Below are 13,220 nucleotides of genomic sequence, written 5' to 3' on the forward strand. Positions count from 1 at the left end.
ACTTAATTTTGTGATCGCCCTCTAAGAATGACATGGAGACAAGTGCTTGCATAGGAGGCCTCGGGAACGCCCGGCACCAGCCTGGCAGGGGGGTGTGTTGGGGTGGGGGCAGCACGCGCTTGCCGGGGCTGTGCCCCCTCCCAGCTAGGCCCTGGACGGCCGCTCCCGCTCCCCGCCGGGCTTCCTGTCCAGCGCCCGGCGCGCTGCGGGCGGGAGCAGAGGATGCGCTCCCGGGGTGGGGGGCAGGCGGCGGACCTCGCCCCGGGCGCCCCCGTCCTCCGTGCCGCCCTCCCCGCGCCGTCGGGGCGGGCCGGGCCAGCTGGGGGGCGGGATGCGAGGCGGGGCACGGGGCGCCGTCAGGCGCCGCGGGATGCTCGGCCCGCCCGCCCCCCAGACTCGCCCTCCGCGCGCGGCGCCGGCGCCCGGCACACCGAGGTAAGGAGAAGCCCGCGGCGGGCGCGGGCGGGGCTCGGCGGCGCTGTGGGCCCCGCAGCCCGAGGCACCGAGCCGGGAGCGCGCCCCGGCGGCGCCCCGGGCGCCCTGGACGAGTCGCGGGGCTCTCCTCCGCCGAGGGCCGACCTGCTCGGCGCCGCCTCCCGCGCGCGGGGCTGGGGGGACCCGGCCGTCCCGAGCCGGGCGCGGGCAGGATCCTGGGACCCTGGACAAGGCGCGTCTGGGGTTGCTCTGCGTTTCGGGGGTTTGCTTCTTTCTAAGACTAACCTCCTTTTTGGGGGGTGTGTGCGAGCAGCGTGTAGGCATTTGGGAACGGCCCCTGTTTGCGTTGCTCTCGCTGACGACGCGGGCGGGCCCGCTCCAAGCCTGAACTTGACTGCGGCCTGCCCGGGCGCGGGCGCCGCGCTCTCCCGGCCTCGCCTGCGCGCCAGCGGCCGCCTCCAAATGCCGGCGTGTGCGCCCACGAGCAGCGGTGCGTGGGTTAGGATTTCCCCTTTATTCCTGACTAGCTGTTGATCCCACGGACATGACCGCAACACGTTCTTCTTTTTCTGCGTCTGTGAAGACACTCCGGGGGTTGCAGAAGCATCTATTTTAGCTGGTTTCCGTCAAAATTAGGGTTATGAGCTTGGCGCGATGCCCTTGGCCGTCAAGAATTTTCCCAACTCCCCGCCCCCCAACTGATGCGTTTAGAATTTTTCTATAAATGTTTTTATGTATATGAATACTATATATGAGTATTTTAAAATGTGCACAAAGTATACCTAAGCTCTTGTTTTCTTAAAATGATTCTCAAGCCAAGCATAAACGGCCCGTTGTGGTATTGGGCACAACGTTTGGGAAGCAAATAAGTAAGCAAGGTTAAAAAAAAATCGAAGAGGTATGACCTCTTCTTAAAAAAAACAAACTAATGTTATTTACCCAGCATTCTATCCCGTTCTGGGGGATGCTCTAACTTCTTAAAATTCAGGGTTAAACTAGTAAAACGTCCGCATTTAACTTTGAAAACCAGAAAACGTTAAAAAAAATCCATATTTTAATTTATAGGTGGCATCCTGGTTTATTTTATAATTACATTTCCATTTAGCATATAGAATATCCTAAATATAGATCATCACACAATTCTGCGTTCATTTTCATGAGGAAGAAAAATGTGTGATGATCACACAATCAGTTGTGATTAGGGACTTCTTTGAAAATGGCTATCATGAGGGAGCAAGTCAGTGGGGAGAAGCAAGCCCACCCTTTGGGATCTAGGGGGCCTCTTGTGTCTCCCTATTTTGGTGGCCGAGTATCAGTGGCTGTAAAGAAGCATTTTAACAGCCCTAAAGCCCCACCCGTGCCCGAGAGGTAAGAGCCCCTTGTGCCAAGTTCTCACCAGCGCCTTTGAAGAGCTTTCCCTCTCTGTGACCCCGTGAGGGTTCCCTCAGATCCACAACCCCTTCCAGCAAAGGGAATTTTTGTCGTTGTTGGGGGTGGGGTGAAAGCCTCACTAATGATCAGCATAATTATACTTCAAATCTCTGCTTCCTTTGGGGAAGTGCAGTATTTCCTTTGTTCAATCAACTCGTACTGAAAGAAAGCTGATGGGAACGCACCAGTTTCCTTTTCATTGAATTTTGGATTATTTCAGTCAGCCCTCCTTTCCTCCTTTCTGTTGTCTGAAAGGATGTTGCATACATTTATTTGGAAAACACTCTACTTGCATATTAAACTATATAACTTCTGGACAGTGGGGGACAGTCGGGGAATGTAAACATTAGTAAACTGTTTGGTAGCCCCAAGTCTACACGACTTGAGTGTGAGGAAACTGCCCCTTAAATGTCCTTGCGTCTTGTCTAGTCTGCGTGTGTGTAATACAGAGCAGGAGCCTCTGCTCACAGTAACTGAACCGCCCGCCCCAGCCTCTCCTGCCCGCCAAGGGGCCCGGGAAGACTGCTGCCTGGAGCCCATCTCCTCAGCCGCCAGCAGCAGCAGGTACTGGGGGACGGTCGTGACTGATGTGTTTTCTCTTCAGCTGGCCCTGGAGAGAAGGGGCAGCAGGGCCCCTGGTTCACCCCGTGGTGCAGTGCTCAGCTGGCCTTTCCTTTAAATGGCTGGGTGCGTTGGAGGCGGCGCCTAAACACGCGCGATGGCGCAGTCCGGGCAGCACATCGGTTTTGCAAGAGAACGTTTGAAAACTCAGTTGTAGAGGCAGGGCAGGGAGGGCTGGTCTACCCAGCACAGCGCCACCCGGAAGTTTGGCCGAATTTTGTAAATTCATCAGATAAACAATGTGAAAATATATTATCCAGACATGACACAAATAGCAAACTCTACACTTAAGGATGTGCATGAAAGGTAAGAGACGTGGTGTTGTGCACAGGTTGTCTTTGGGTGCTGAGTACACCGGGTGACCTTACCAGGTGAGCTGTAATGCAGTGCGGGGGCGTCCATGGCTGCAGGTTATTTCCCCGGGGAGAATTTGTTTGCTCCCCATTTTCCTGTCGGTATACCCTAGGAAGCTGACCTCCTTCAAACGGTTTTGTCCTGTCATGATTCCTAGTCTGTGACTCCCATGGGACAGAGCCGTCGTTACCTGAGGTTCCTAATTTCAGGTGTTCCTGAAAAACATTCATGATTTGGATGTGAGAAAGGACATGAGGAGACCAAAGACCTGGGATTTTGCTGATCAGAATGAAACAGATGTTGAAAGACTTTTCAAGCTTCCCTTGGTGGTCCTCTGTGAGTACGGTGAGTGTGGCGCACCTAATGCAGGTACGGAAGGAACGTAAGCGTGAGCCTTCTACATGTACCCATGCTGACGGCCCTTCACAAAGGCGGCAGGGGCGGGTCTGTGGGCAGTGCCGTTTCACCTGCGGCCTGGGAGCAGGTGCAGCTCAGTGTGGAGCGCCTGCCTGTGCGTGAGGTTCCAGCTTCAATCCCCGGTGCCTGCTTAAGAACAACATCAAAATAGATCCATGCTCCTGGCGACTGCGGGCGCTCTTAAGGAGCTTCGGGGGTTCAGCATGAGTGATTGAGGTGTCATTTTACATGTTGCAGCTCTTTTTAAAAAGCAATATAAAATGCCTCACTCCCACTGCAGTGCTTTAAATCCAGAGCTGTTTCTTACATCAGCCGTGGGCTGGCCGATGACTACAGTGCCAAATTCTGTCTCTTTGGCTGTGTCTTTGGATAGGGTTCAAAGCAGAAACAAGCATTCTTGTGTGTGTTGTGTTCTTTCCACTTTTCACTTCAGCTGTTCTGGTGGGTATCTTTTTAAAAAGATATGATTTATCCCAGCGGACTGATACTTGTGAGGCTAAAACTTCCAAGAACAAAACTAGTTATTTTAGAGCCGGTCAGTCTCTGAGAGCCCACTCCAGCCCTCGGCTGGCCTGTTAGAATGAAGTGCCAACATTGCTTACCCGTCTACAAATTGCCACCCTGTACGAACCAAGGGGCACTGGTTCCTTTGCGTGTAAAAATTCCCAAGAATTTGTCTTGAGTATCAGACAATAAAAGCTTTGAAGTAAATGTCGCACCTTACCTTTTAAGTGATCTAGAGAAGTGTGCATTGTGTTGCTTGAATCAAGCTTTCTCTCATTTCCCTGTATGTCCATTTTCCTCAAAGACCTAAGGACTAGAACCTGATTCAAATGAGAAATGTGAGGGGTGGGATTTTTGTCTTGAGAAGTGTCAGTTGTTATTCTGATTCTTTTGAACCCCGAGTGTTTACAATGAATTATTTTAAACATGAGCGCTAGAGGTGAAGATGGAGGAACAGAGCCCCTTTAAGATGGGGACAGTGCAGGGTCCAGCTCCCAGGCCCACCCTCACCACCATTTTACGCCCACCTTGGCTCAGCTCCACCTTCTCTCGTGTCTGAAACGCTGTCTTCGTTGGTGTTATCCGATGGCACTGTTCCACTCCTCGTTTCTCAACACCAGGTCTGACCATCTCGTTTCAGTTCTCGGAGATGCCGAGTATCTCCTCCTGGGAGAGCCAGGCCATGTCGCACTCAGCAACAGCTCGGTGTCTGTGGCCTTCCAGTACGTTGATGGGGCAAACCGGACACTGTGGAAAGTCTCCGTCCTGCTGGTGGAGGCCAGCACCAACCGGACTGTTGCCACCAAGCACCTCCTGGCCATCCAGGTGCAGGGGACGCTTGAGTTTGAGTGCTTCCACTTCAAGGAGGCCGGGGACTACTGGTTCACCATGTCCCCAGACGCCGCGGCCAGCCGCCCCCCCGCGCCCCGGGGGGAGAAAAGCACGTTTCTCCAGGTGGAGTGGCCCGTCTTTCACGTGGACCTGAACCGGACGTCCCAGGCCGCGGGAGGCGCCTTACGGGTGGGGCTTTTTACGCCGCAGCCACTGTGCCCATTCCCCGGGGACAGGCCCGGCGTCGAGGTGGACGTCACCGTCCGCAGCAGCCTTCCTGGGGCGAGCGCTCGGCAGGGCCGGCCGCTGGAGACGAGGAGCAGCCAGAGGACAGCGCTCGCTCAGAGCCAGTGGGTGGAGGTCACTGCACCCCGGTGGGCCCCGCAGCCTCGGTCACCGCGGTGCTGTGGCTCCTGGGCGCGGCTCGGTCATTACCGCCGCGGGTGTTGGTGAGCTTGCCAGCAAGTAACATCTAGCCAAAATGGCCGCTGAGCATGCTAATGGCTATGGCAAACGGCACCGCCCTCCTTCCTCACCACCTTCCCGCCAGAAAAACCCACGGGTGCCAGCTTCAAACCTGCCTCCTCCAATCAACAGCCGCTTCAAATTACCCCAGTCCCCTAGCCTCTCTGTAATTGCCACGTCACCCTAAGCCCTTACCCCTCCTATATAAGCTGTATCACTTCCCCAGTAAACCAGACCTGCGCCACGAGCCTGCGTCTCCGGAGTGGTTACTGTGTGTTCAACCCGGCTGTGTGATTCCGGGGCTCCGTCGTCACTTACCTCGCGGACAGGCAGCCTGCCCCAACCGGGAGGGGATCGACAACAACTGGAGCCCAACCTTTTTGCCCCCCCTCCCCATTCGCCAGCCTTCAGCGGGATCCACATCGATCCTCTTCCTATCGGTAAGTGAAGCTCAGTATGGTCAATCTAGCCTCATGTGATTAAGCACCACAAGCACGGGCGTTATATGCCCTATTAGCTAGCTGCCACGTTAAAATCACTGAAAAAGAGCGCTGTCAGTATTGGGACCTTGTTGTCCATTTTAACCCGTGGCTTTCCACTGCTGCAATATGGTATCCTGCCACTTGGGCTAAATTGCTCAGGTGAGTCAAATCTGCTAAGGCCCACGAAAGCAAAACCTTCCCTCTTAGTCTCATACCCACTCTTTTAGCTATTCACGGCTGCCTTACAGGCACCATGCCAGACACTGTCTAAAACTGCCGGAGTCTAACTCTCTCACTGCCACGCCTACTACACCTCCCTTTTCAGCTCCGCTTACTAACTCTTTCATTGCTGCGCCTTCTACACCTCCTCTTTCAGCTTCACTTACTGCAATTGTCCTTAATCACCACCCATTCACTCCTCCTCACTTCTTTCCAGTAAATTACCACAATGAGATTCTCCTTCCTTTTAGGATCCTTGGGATCATAAAACCATGACTCACCTTCATAAAGCCGTTCAAGAATATAGTCTTAATAGCCCCTGTGCTCACTTGTTATTAAACAGCATTTCTCATGCTCACAATACACCTATTGATTGGAAAAACCTAGCCCTTGCTATTTTAACCCCCGGAGATTATATTACCTGGAAAGCTCTCTATTATAATGAAGCTGAACATGTAGGTACACAACATTACTAACGGAATAACAGTCATTCCCCCAAGCGCTTTGAAACGTGAGGAGCAATAGACCCTTCCAAAGGTTCAGGCTAGCTGTCCCACCCCATACTTTGAACAATGTTTAACCATAACTAAACTAATAACAATGTTTCCAAGTACCAGCTTGCATGTTACAGGCAGCATGGATTCCAGAAGAAATTTTAAAAAGTACAGTCTAAGATGTGATATAAAGGAGAACTTAAAAACAGCTATATGAAGAAAATAAGAATTATGGGTTAATTGTAAACTGTATGTTTCTGTTAATGTGTTGTAATTGTTTTGTGTCTGTCTGTTCATTCAATGTCAGTGTATATTTTAATACATCCAGATGGTAATATAAATTAATAAAAATTCTAAAAAGAGTTCTATTCAAATGGCCAAAAATTAAATAAGCACTTATATTAATACTTAAGTTTAAATGTTAATAAGTGTTAATAAAATCTCCACAATGATAAAACTTGTAAGTATTGATTAACAAAATTACTATAAGCCTTTTTATAAAAAGTTGTTCTTGCCTAGATTGAAATGAATAGTTGATTTTTCTTCACAGGATAAAATGAAGGATGTAAAACTTAAATGAATATTAAAGAAGGTTCAAAGTTTGTGAAAATGCTGACTGAAAATAAGTTTCTTCTAAAAAGTGTGTTTTGTCCTAAAATAAGGATGGCTAATTTTCATAAATTCATGGGACTTAAATGCATATAGCAAGTTTTAGAAGGTATTGTGGTAACTTTAAGTAAGGAAATGTGTTCTGTGAAGGTAAAATTTGTCTTAAAATAATATAATTATAGTCTATATGGTTATAAATAATTATAAGAAATTTAGCAAAGCATTCTTTAAATTTAAGTGTTTAAATGGCTAATTCCAAAAAGTCATTATTAAACAAACCTGAGTTAATAATAATAATATTAGTAATAATAAAATGTAATTTTACAACAGGAAAACTTGGCAGCAGCCAGCCTCCCCTGACAACTTGTTTCTAGGAGACTGTTTCAATATTGCATGCTACTAAGTATTTGAAATAAAGAAAAGTTTATTATTTTAACAAGCTTGTTTAGTGTTGATGGTATTATGTTGTAAGAAGTTTGCTTGATAACTTTGTACATGGGCTATATGGAATGTGTTTTTATTATTAAGGAAACAGGAGATGATTTTGTCCTACAATAAAATGATTGATTATTGGGAAAGAGTAGAGTGTGGAATAAAACCTAGGTGAATACTAAAGTGTAGAAGTTCGTAGAAAAGAAATTTTTATGATTAAAGTTAAATAAAATTTGATGGGTCTATCTATAAAATTTTAAAAGATTTAGTATCAAGTAATATACTAAAGCAAATTCAAAATTTTCTTTCTCAGAGTTTCTCAAGTCATTAATCTGTTTTGGTAAAAAATTTTTATCCTCAATAATCAGTATACAAAGAAAGTCTGTTTTATCAAAATAGCTTCTTGTGCTTTAACCTCATCATTTCCTCAGTGTTCCAAGAAGGAAAAGTCTTATCTCTTTTAAAAGAACATAATGTTCAAACCTGCTTTCTCAAAATCAAATCCCAAAAAGTAGCCTTTTATTCCAAACTAAGTATAAGAGATTTGTTCTTTTACCTTGAAAGAAAAATTAAAGTAATAGGTAAGTTGATTTAACATGTTATAAGTTGAATAGAAGGTGTTTTAAAGTGTTATAAAATTAACAGGTTTTTTTTAACCCTCTATTAAAGTTGTATGAGTAAAAGGGTATAAATTTACCAATATTTCAGCATATAAATTTACCAATATTTCAGCATAATATCAAACAGAAGTACAATGTGGTTAATTATGGTTTTAATTATTATAAAAGGGCATGTGTCACAGAAACAACTTCTTATCATAGATTAAAATAACAACACTGTAGTATGCAGCAGTCCCAAATACTGCTAGTTTGTTGCAAGAAGTTAATGTCCAGCTGTGTTGCTATCATTTTGTTTTAAAACTTGCTAAGACTTTCTTTAGTGTCTTCTTAGACAGGTCAAACCAGCCTGCACTCCCCTATCTGTGGAAAACCCAACAATGGACTTTTACACTGCTTTTCAGGCCTGTGTACATAGCCCAACCATCTCTCCTGGCATGGTGATAATAATCTGGCTGCGTAGAAAAAAATCAGTAGCTGAAACCCTACTGATGACGTTAACCAGTAATCCTTTTTTTTCAGAATTAAAAAAACATCAGAGACAATAGTATCTTAAAAGCCTAAACTAGGCAAACAATTGGAAGAAGCTGCAAAGTCCCTGCTGCACTATCAAATTTTTAAATGTTGTTTAGTTGGGTAAGATAAAACTATACTTTCTGCTGTAACTAATAAAGTACAATGTTTTCTCATGTTAATAGAATTTGTAATATTATTAAAATACTAAAAATCTGTCATCCCTCATTTAGCTCAAATATTAAAACCATTGTTTGTATTAATTGAGAAAAGTCCTTCACAGAATTAGGAAAACCTCCAGCAAGCTGCTTTAAATAATAATAAAAGGAAAGTAAATTGTGGACATTAACTTAGCCTATGAATTGGATGTGGCAAGCACCAATATTGGCTTTGGGTAGAGTTTGTGGCAAAGGCAAATCTAAACAAGAACCCCTTGGGTCTTAAACACAGTTCTGGAAGAAGGCCAAAAGTACAATATAAAAAAGCAATTGTGTGCAGCATAGGAGGTCCTGTGAAAAGTGAAAGATTTAACCCAATAGTGTCTGTTCACTCTGAAAACTGCTATCCCTATCCAGGGGTGGATTGCAAATACTAAAAGCAAGACAGTAATAATGGACTGTTGTAAATCACCCTCATATCTATGTAAAAACATCTGAGATACCTGCTAGTAGTAACAGGTGACTGTCATGTCCCTGTCCACCTCACTAACATCCCTTTTAGGACTGTTGACACAGATGCCTTTGTGAAGATCCAGGGCCCTATCACTGAAACCTGAGAAAAGGCAAGGTGGCTCCACTGAAAAGGCAAACATCATGAGTACCAAACCTTGTGGTGCCTAGCCCAGCAGTTCTGGCTGCCTGTTACTTGCCAACAGCTCATAGACATCCCCCATAACTACCTTCATGCTTACTCCAATGACTTGACATCATATCCCTTCTGCTTTTGAGAGGAATGAGCCCCCAAATGCACAATTCAAATCCTCTGGGGAGCAATACAACAAAAATCCACCTGAACGGTATTCCTTACTTTACTAAAACAAAAAGGGGAAAAGTGGAAATATGGCCGGAGGATAAAATACTTCACTGAGACCTGTGGCAATTGCTGCCATGCATCACATTAACTTTACAAATCCTGGAACTGTGAACTTGCAGCTTGTGTCTGCCTGTGGACTTTGGACCCCTGTGCCCTCTCCCTATGCTATTGTGGCAGGAACTGTTAACATTACAAAGGAAAATGGATACCAGGCCCTTGGGCTAATGACACTCATAGTCATAACCTACAAAAGAATTTGTGGAAAGATTTTTCTGGGAATAGCACATGCTATAGATGGATTGGGACTAATAGTAAGAATGGTCAATATTTGCATTTAGATCAAACTCATCATTTTCTATCGTGTGTAAGAGATCCTCATGTGTTTGTGGTTGGAAAACCAGCTATAACTAAGAATGCTCTATTTTATAAAAGTGGGGCATTGTATAACTGTTTGAGAATATTTTACAGAATGGAGATTTCATTATAATGGCTCAAAGGCAGCGGGGAGTGTGGATCCCAGTGCAACTGAACTGAATTTGGCAATCGTCACCTGAGAGTCAACTGCTGTTCCATATGGCTCAAGAAATCCTGAAGTGCTCAAAGCAATTTGTGGGACTGTTAATAGCTGGCATATTGGAACTGATTGGTGTTATTGCAGCTGCTGCTACAGCTACCATGGCCTTGCATGAGACTGTGCAGACTCAGCAATATGTGCATGATTGGCATAAGAATGCTAGTGACTTATGGCAAAGTCAAGAACATATTGATGAAGAATTAAACAGTAGAGTTAATGATCTAGAATCAGCAGTTTTACATCTTGGAGATCAAGTATATAACTTAAAATTACTTAGAGGATTAAAATGTGATTGGAATGAGAGTAATTTTAGTATTACTCTGCTTGCCTATAATAATTCTATGTTTGACTGGGAAAAGATTAAAAATCATTTGATAGGTCATAAGCGTAATATGTCATTCAAAATAGAAAAATTACAGAAAAAGATATAGAAAATGTCTTATAATCAGATATATGTAGCTGATGATAAGGATATCTTTAATTATTTGATTTCTCATTTCAATAAATTTAATCTAGTAAATTGGTGGAAGTCTCAACATTTTTTATCAGCATTAGGCTTTGTTCTTGCCAGTTCCTGAATCCTCTCTTTGTCTCTGACATTTGTCATTCTGTAAAGTAGGTGTCTCAGGGTAGGTCTCTTTGGGTTTATTCTGTTTGGGGTGCATTGTCCTTCTTGGATATTGCTATTTATATCTTTCATAGGGGTTGGGATGTTTTCAGTCATTATTTCCTCAGATATTCTTTCTACTCCTTTCCCATTCTCTTCTCCTACTGGGACACTGATAATGTGCATGTTCGTACATTTCGTGTTGTCACTCAGTTCCCAGAGACCCTGTTCCATTTTTTCCATTCTCTTCTTTTTCTGTTTTCTTGTCCATTCTAGTTCAGATATTGTCTTTGAAACCATTAATTCTGTCTTTATGCAATTCAAGTCTGCCCTTTTTTACCCCTCCATCTGGTGGTGTCGTTGTCTTTTTGGTGCATTGCTTTGCTGCATCAGGGCATGCCATGCAGGGACCTGCACCTCTCCATGCACATCTGGGAAGTTTTTTTTTTCTTTTTTCACTAGGAGGTCCTAGGGGTTGAACCTGGGTCCTCCATATGGTAAAAGGGGGCTCAATTGCTTGAGCCACAGCCACTTCCCTCAAATCTGCTCTTACATGCCTCTATTGTATTTTTAATATCAGTCTTTGTGTCTTTCATTTTCATAAGGTCTGTTACTTTTCTTTGTAGGCTTTCAGAGTATTCTTTATGCTCACCCAGTATCTTCTTTTTTAAATTAAGATTTATTATTCACCCCCTCCCCATTGTTTATGCTCACTATCTGCTCTCCGTTCATCTTCTTTTTAGGAGGTATTGGGAACTGAACCTGGGACTTCCCATGTGAGAGGGAGACACCCAATCACTTGAGCCACCTCTGCTCCCTGCTTGTTGTGACTCTCATTGTGTTTCCTAGCTGTGTCTCTTAGTTGCATCATCTCGCGGCATCATCTTGTTGTGGCAAATCACCATGCCAGTTTGCTTCTTCTTCTTTTGGAGGCATCAGGAACCAAATCCAAGACTTCCCATGTGGTAGGCAGGTGCCCAATTGTTTGAGCCACTTCTTCTTCCCCAGTGTCTTCTTAATATCCTTTATCTCTTTAGTTATATTTCTTTCAACTCTTTGCACATATTTAGAAGAGTTGTGTGATAATCATTGATTCATTGTCTTAAATCATATATCTCTTTGGAATATTTGGTTTGTTCCTTGGGCTGGGTGATCTCTTCCTGTTTCCTAGTATGGCTTGTAATTGTTTGCTGATGTCTAAGCATGTGAATATTGTTGGTGATTTTACTCTGATGGCCAATTTCACTTGCCTATTTTTTTTTCACAGCTCTTGATATTTGGTATTCTAAGTCTTTAATACTTCCCAGCTTAAGTTATCAAAACTGGGCCAGGGGCTGATGAATGGGGCACAGATTTTCTAACAGGGGTTAGGGTACAGAGAAACCCATTGTCAATTTTTGTCCATGAAATTTCCAGACCAGTCAGCAGATGGCGCTCCTCAATGCACCTTTTCACAGAGGTGTATCTCTGTTTTCTTGTATTTTCTGCTTTGATTCAAAGTGGGTTCTGTTGGCCAAATTCATGGAAGAGAAGCCCCCTGCCTTCCCCTCCCTTTTCCCTTGTAACAGCTGGCAGGAAGGAATATGGCTCTTCCCCTCTCAGTCAGCTGCAGTGAGCCTTGGGTTTTACCAAACTTAATATCTTTGTGGTGGAGGAGGGGAGCCTTCCCAGCTGCTGCCAGGGTTTCATAACTCACGTTTGTTGTTTGAGTTCTTTGTCTCTCTGTCCTTCGCCCTCCTGGGAGTTCTGATGATTCCCAAGGCAGGTTGCTCAGGCAACTTTTGGCTCTTTCTCCATTGTTTTTGTGAGAGATTTTAGCTGTGCCTGCCTATTCCTATGCCATCTTCCCAGAACTCCCTTGTTTATTGTTTTTGTCCCAACCAGTCAACCCCAACCCTTACCCCCGCCTGATGACATTCTTGTACTTTTTAAAAAATAGGTTTTTTATTTATTTTTAAAAGACACATCAATCACACAAAATGTTACATTAAAAAAATATAGGAGGGAAGCAGACTTGGCTCAACAGTTAGAGCGTCTGCCTACCACATGGGAGGTCTGCGGTTCAAACCCCGGGCCTCCTTGACCCATGTGGAGCTGGGCCCTATGCCCTCTGTAAGGAGAGCCTCCCAGCATGAAAGAAAGTGCAGTCTCCCCAGGAATGGTGCTGCATGCACGGAGAGCTGACACAGCAAGATGATGCAACAAAAAGAAACACAGATTCCTGTGCTGCTGACAAGAATAGAAGCAGATACAGAAGAACACACAGTGAATGGACACAGAGAGCAGACAACTGGGGGGGGGAAGGGAGAGAAATAAATTAAAAAATAAATCTTAAAAAAAATATATAGGAGGTTCCCATATGCCCCACTTCCTACCCCCTCTACTCCTCCTACATCAACAACTTCTTTCATCAGTGTGATACATTCATTGCAATTGATGATCAGATAGCCCTGTACTTTGAATAGATATTCTTTCTTCCTATTTCATAACAAGACTGGAGTTAATGGAGGGAGTGGGTTTGGACACCTCATTTCACGACTCCAGGGAGGAGCAGGCCCGCAACTGAAGGTGCCCCCGGAGTCG

General features: G+C 45.0%; 1 protein-coding gene across 1 annotated transcript; it reads left to right on the forward strand.

Annotated features, from left to right (window-relative positions):
* Positions 1 to 222: 222 nt before the first annotated feature.
* On the forward strand, positions 223 to 10,550 carry LOC101421350 (thrombospondin type-1 domain-containing protein 1-like). The gene is made up of 3 exons (XM_058292673.1): positions 223 to 435; positions 3,051 to 3,186; positions 4,403 to 10,550. The coding sequence occupies exons 1-3, from the start codon at positions 223 to 225 to the stop codon at positions 5,044 to 5,046; spliced, it is 993 nt and encodes a 330-aa protein (XP_058148656.1). The 3' UTR covers positions 5,047 to 10,550.
* Positions 10,551 to 13,220: the final 2,670 nt, after the last annotated feature.

This window comes from Dasypus novemcinctus, unplaced genomic scaffold, assembly GCF_030445035.2.
Source record: "Dasypus novemcinctus isolate mDasNov1 unplaced genomic scaffold, mDasNov1.1.hap2 scaffold_197, whole genome shotgun sequence".
In the NCBI taxonomy this organism is placed as follows: Eukaryota; Metazoa; Chordata; class Mammalia; order Cingulata; family Dasypodidae; genus Dasypus; species Dasypus novemcinctus.

What these genes read in the sequence shown, in the direction of transcription:
- LOC101421350 (XM_058292673.1), top strand. Translation starts at nt 223, where the DNA reads ATGCGCTCCCGGGGTGGGGGGCAGGCGGCGGACCTCGCCCCGGGCGCC. An exon ending in CCGGCGCCCGGCACACCGAG is followed by an intron (nt 436 to 3,050) that starts GTAAGGAGAAGC and finishes TCCTAATTTCAG; the next exon opens with GTGTTCCTGAAAAACATTCA. An exon ending in GGTGGTCCTCTGTGAGTACG is followed by an intron (nt 3,187 to 4,402) that starts GTGAGTGTGGCG and finishes ATCTCGTTTCAG; the next exon opens with TTCTCGGAGATGCCGAGTAT.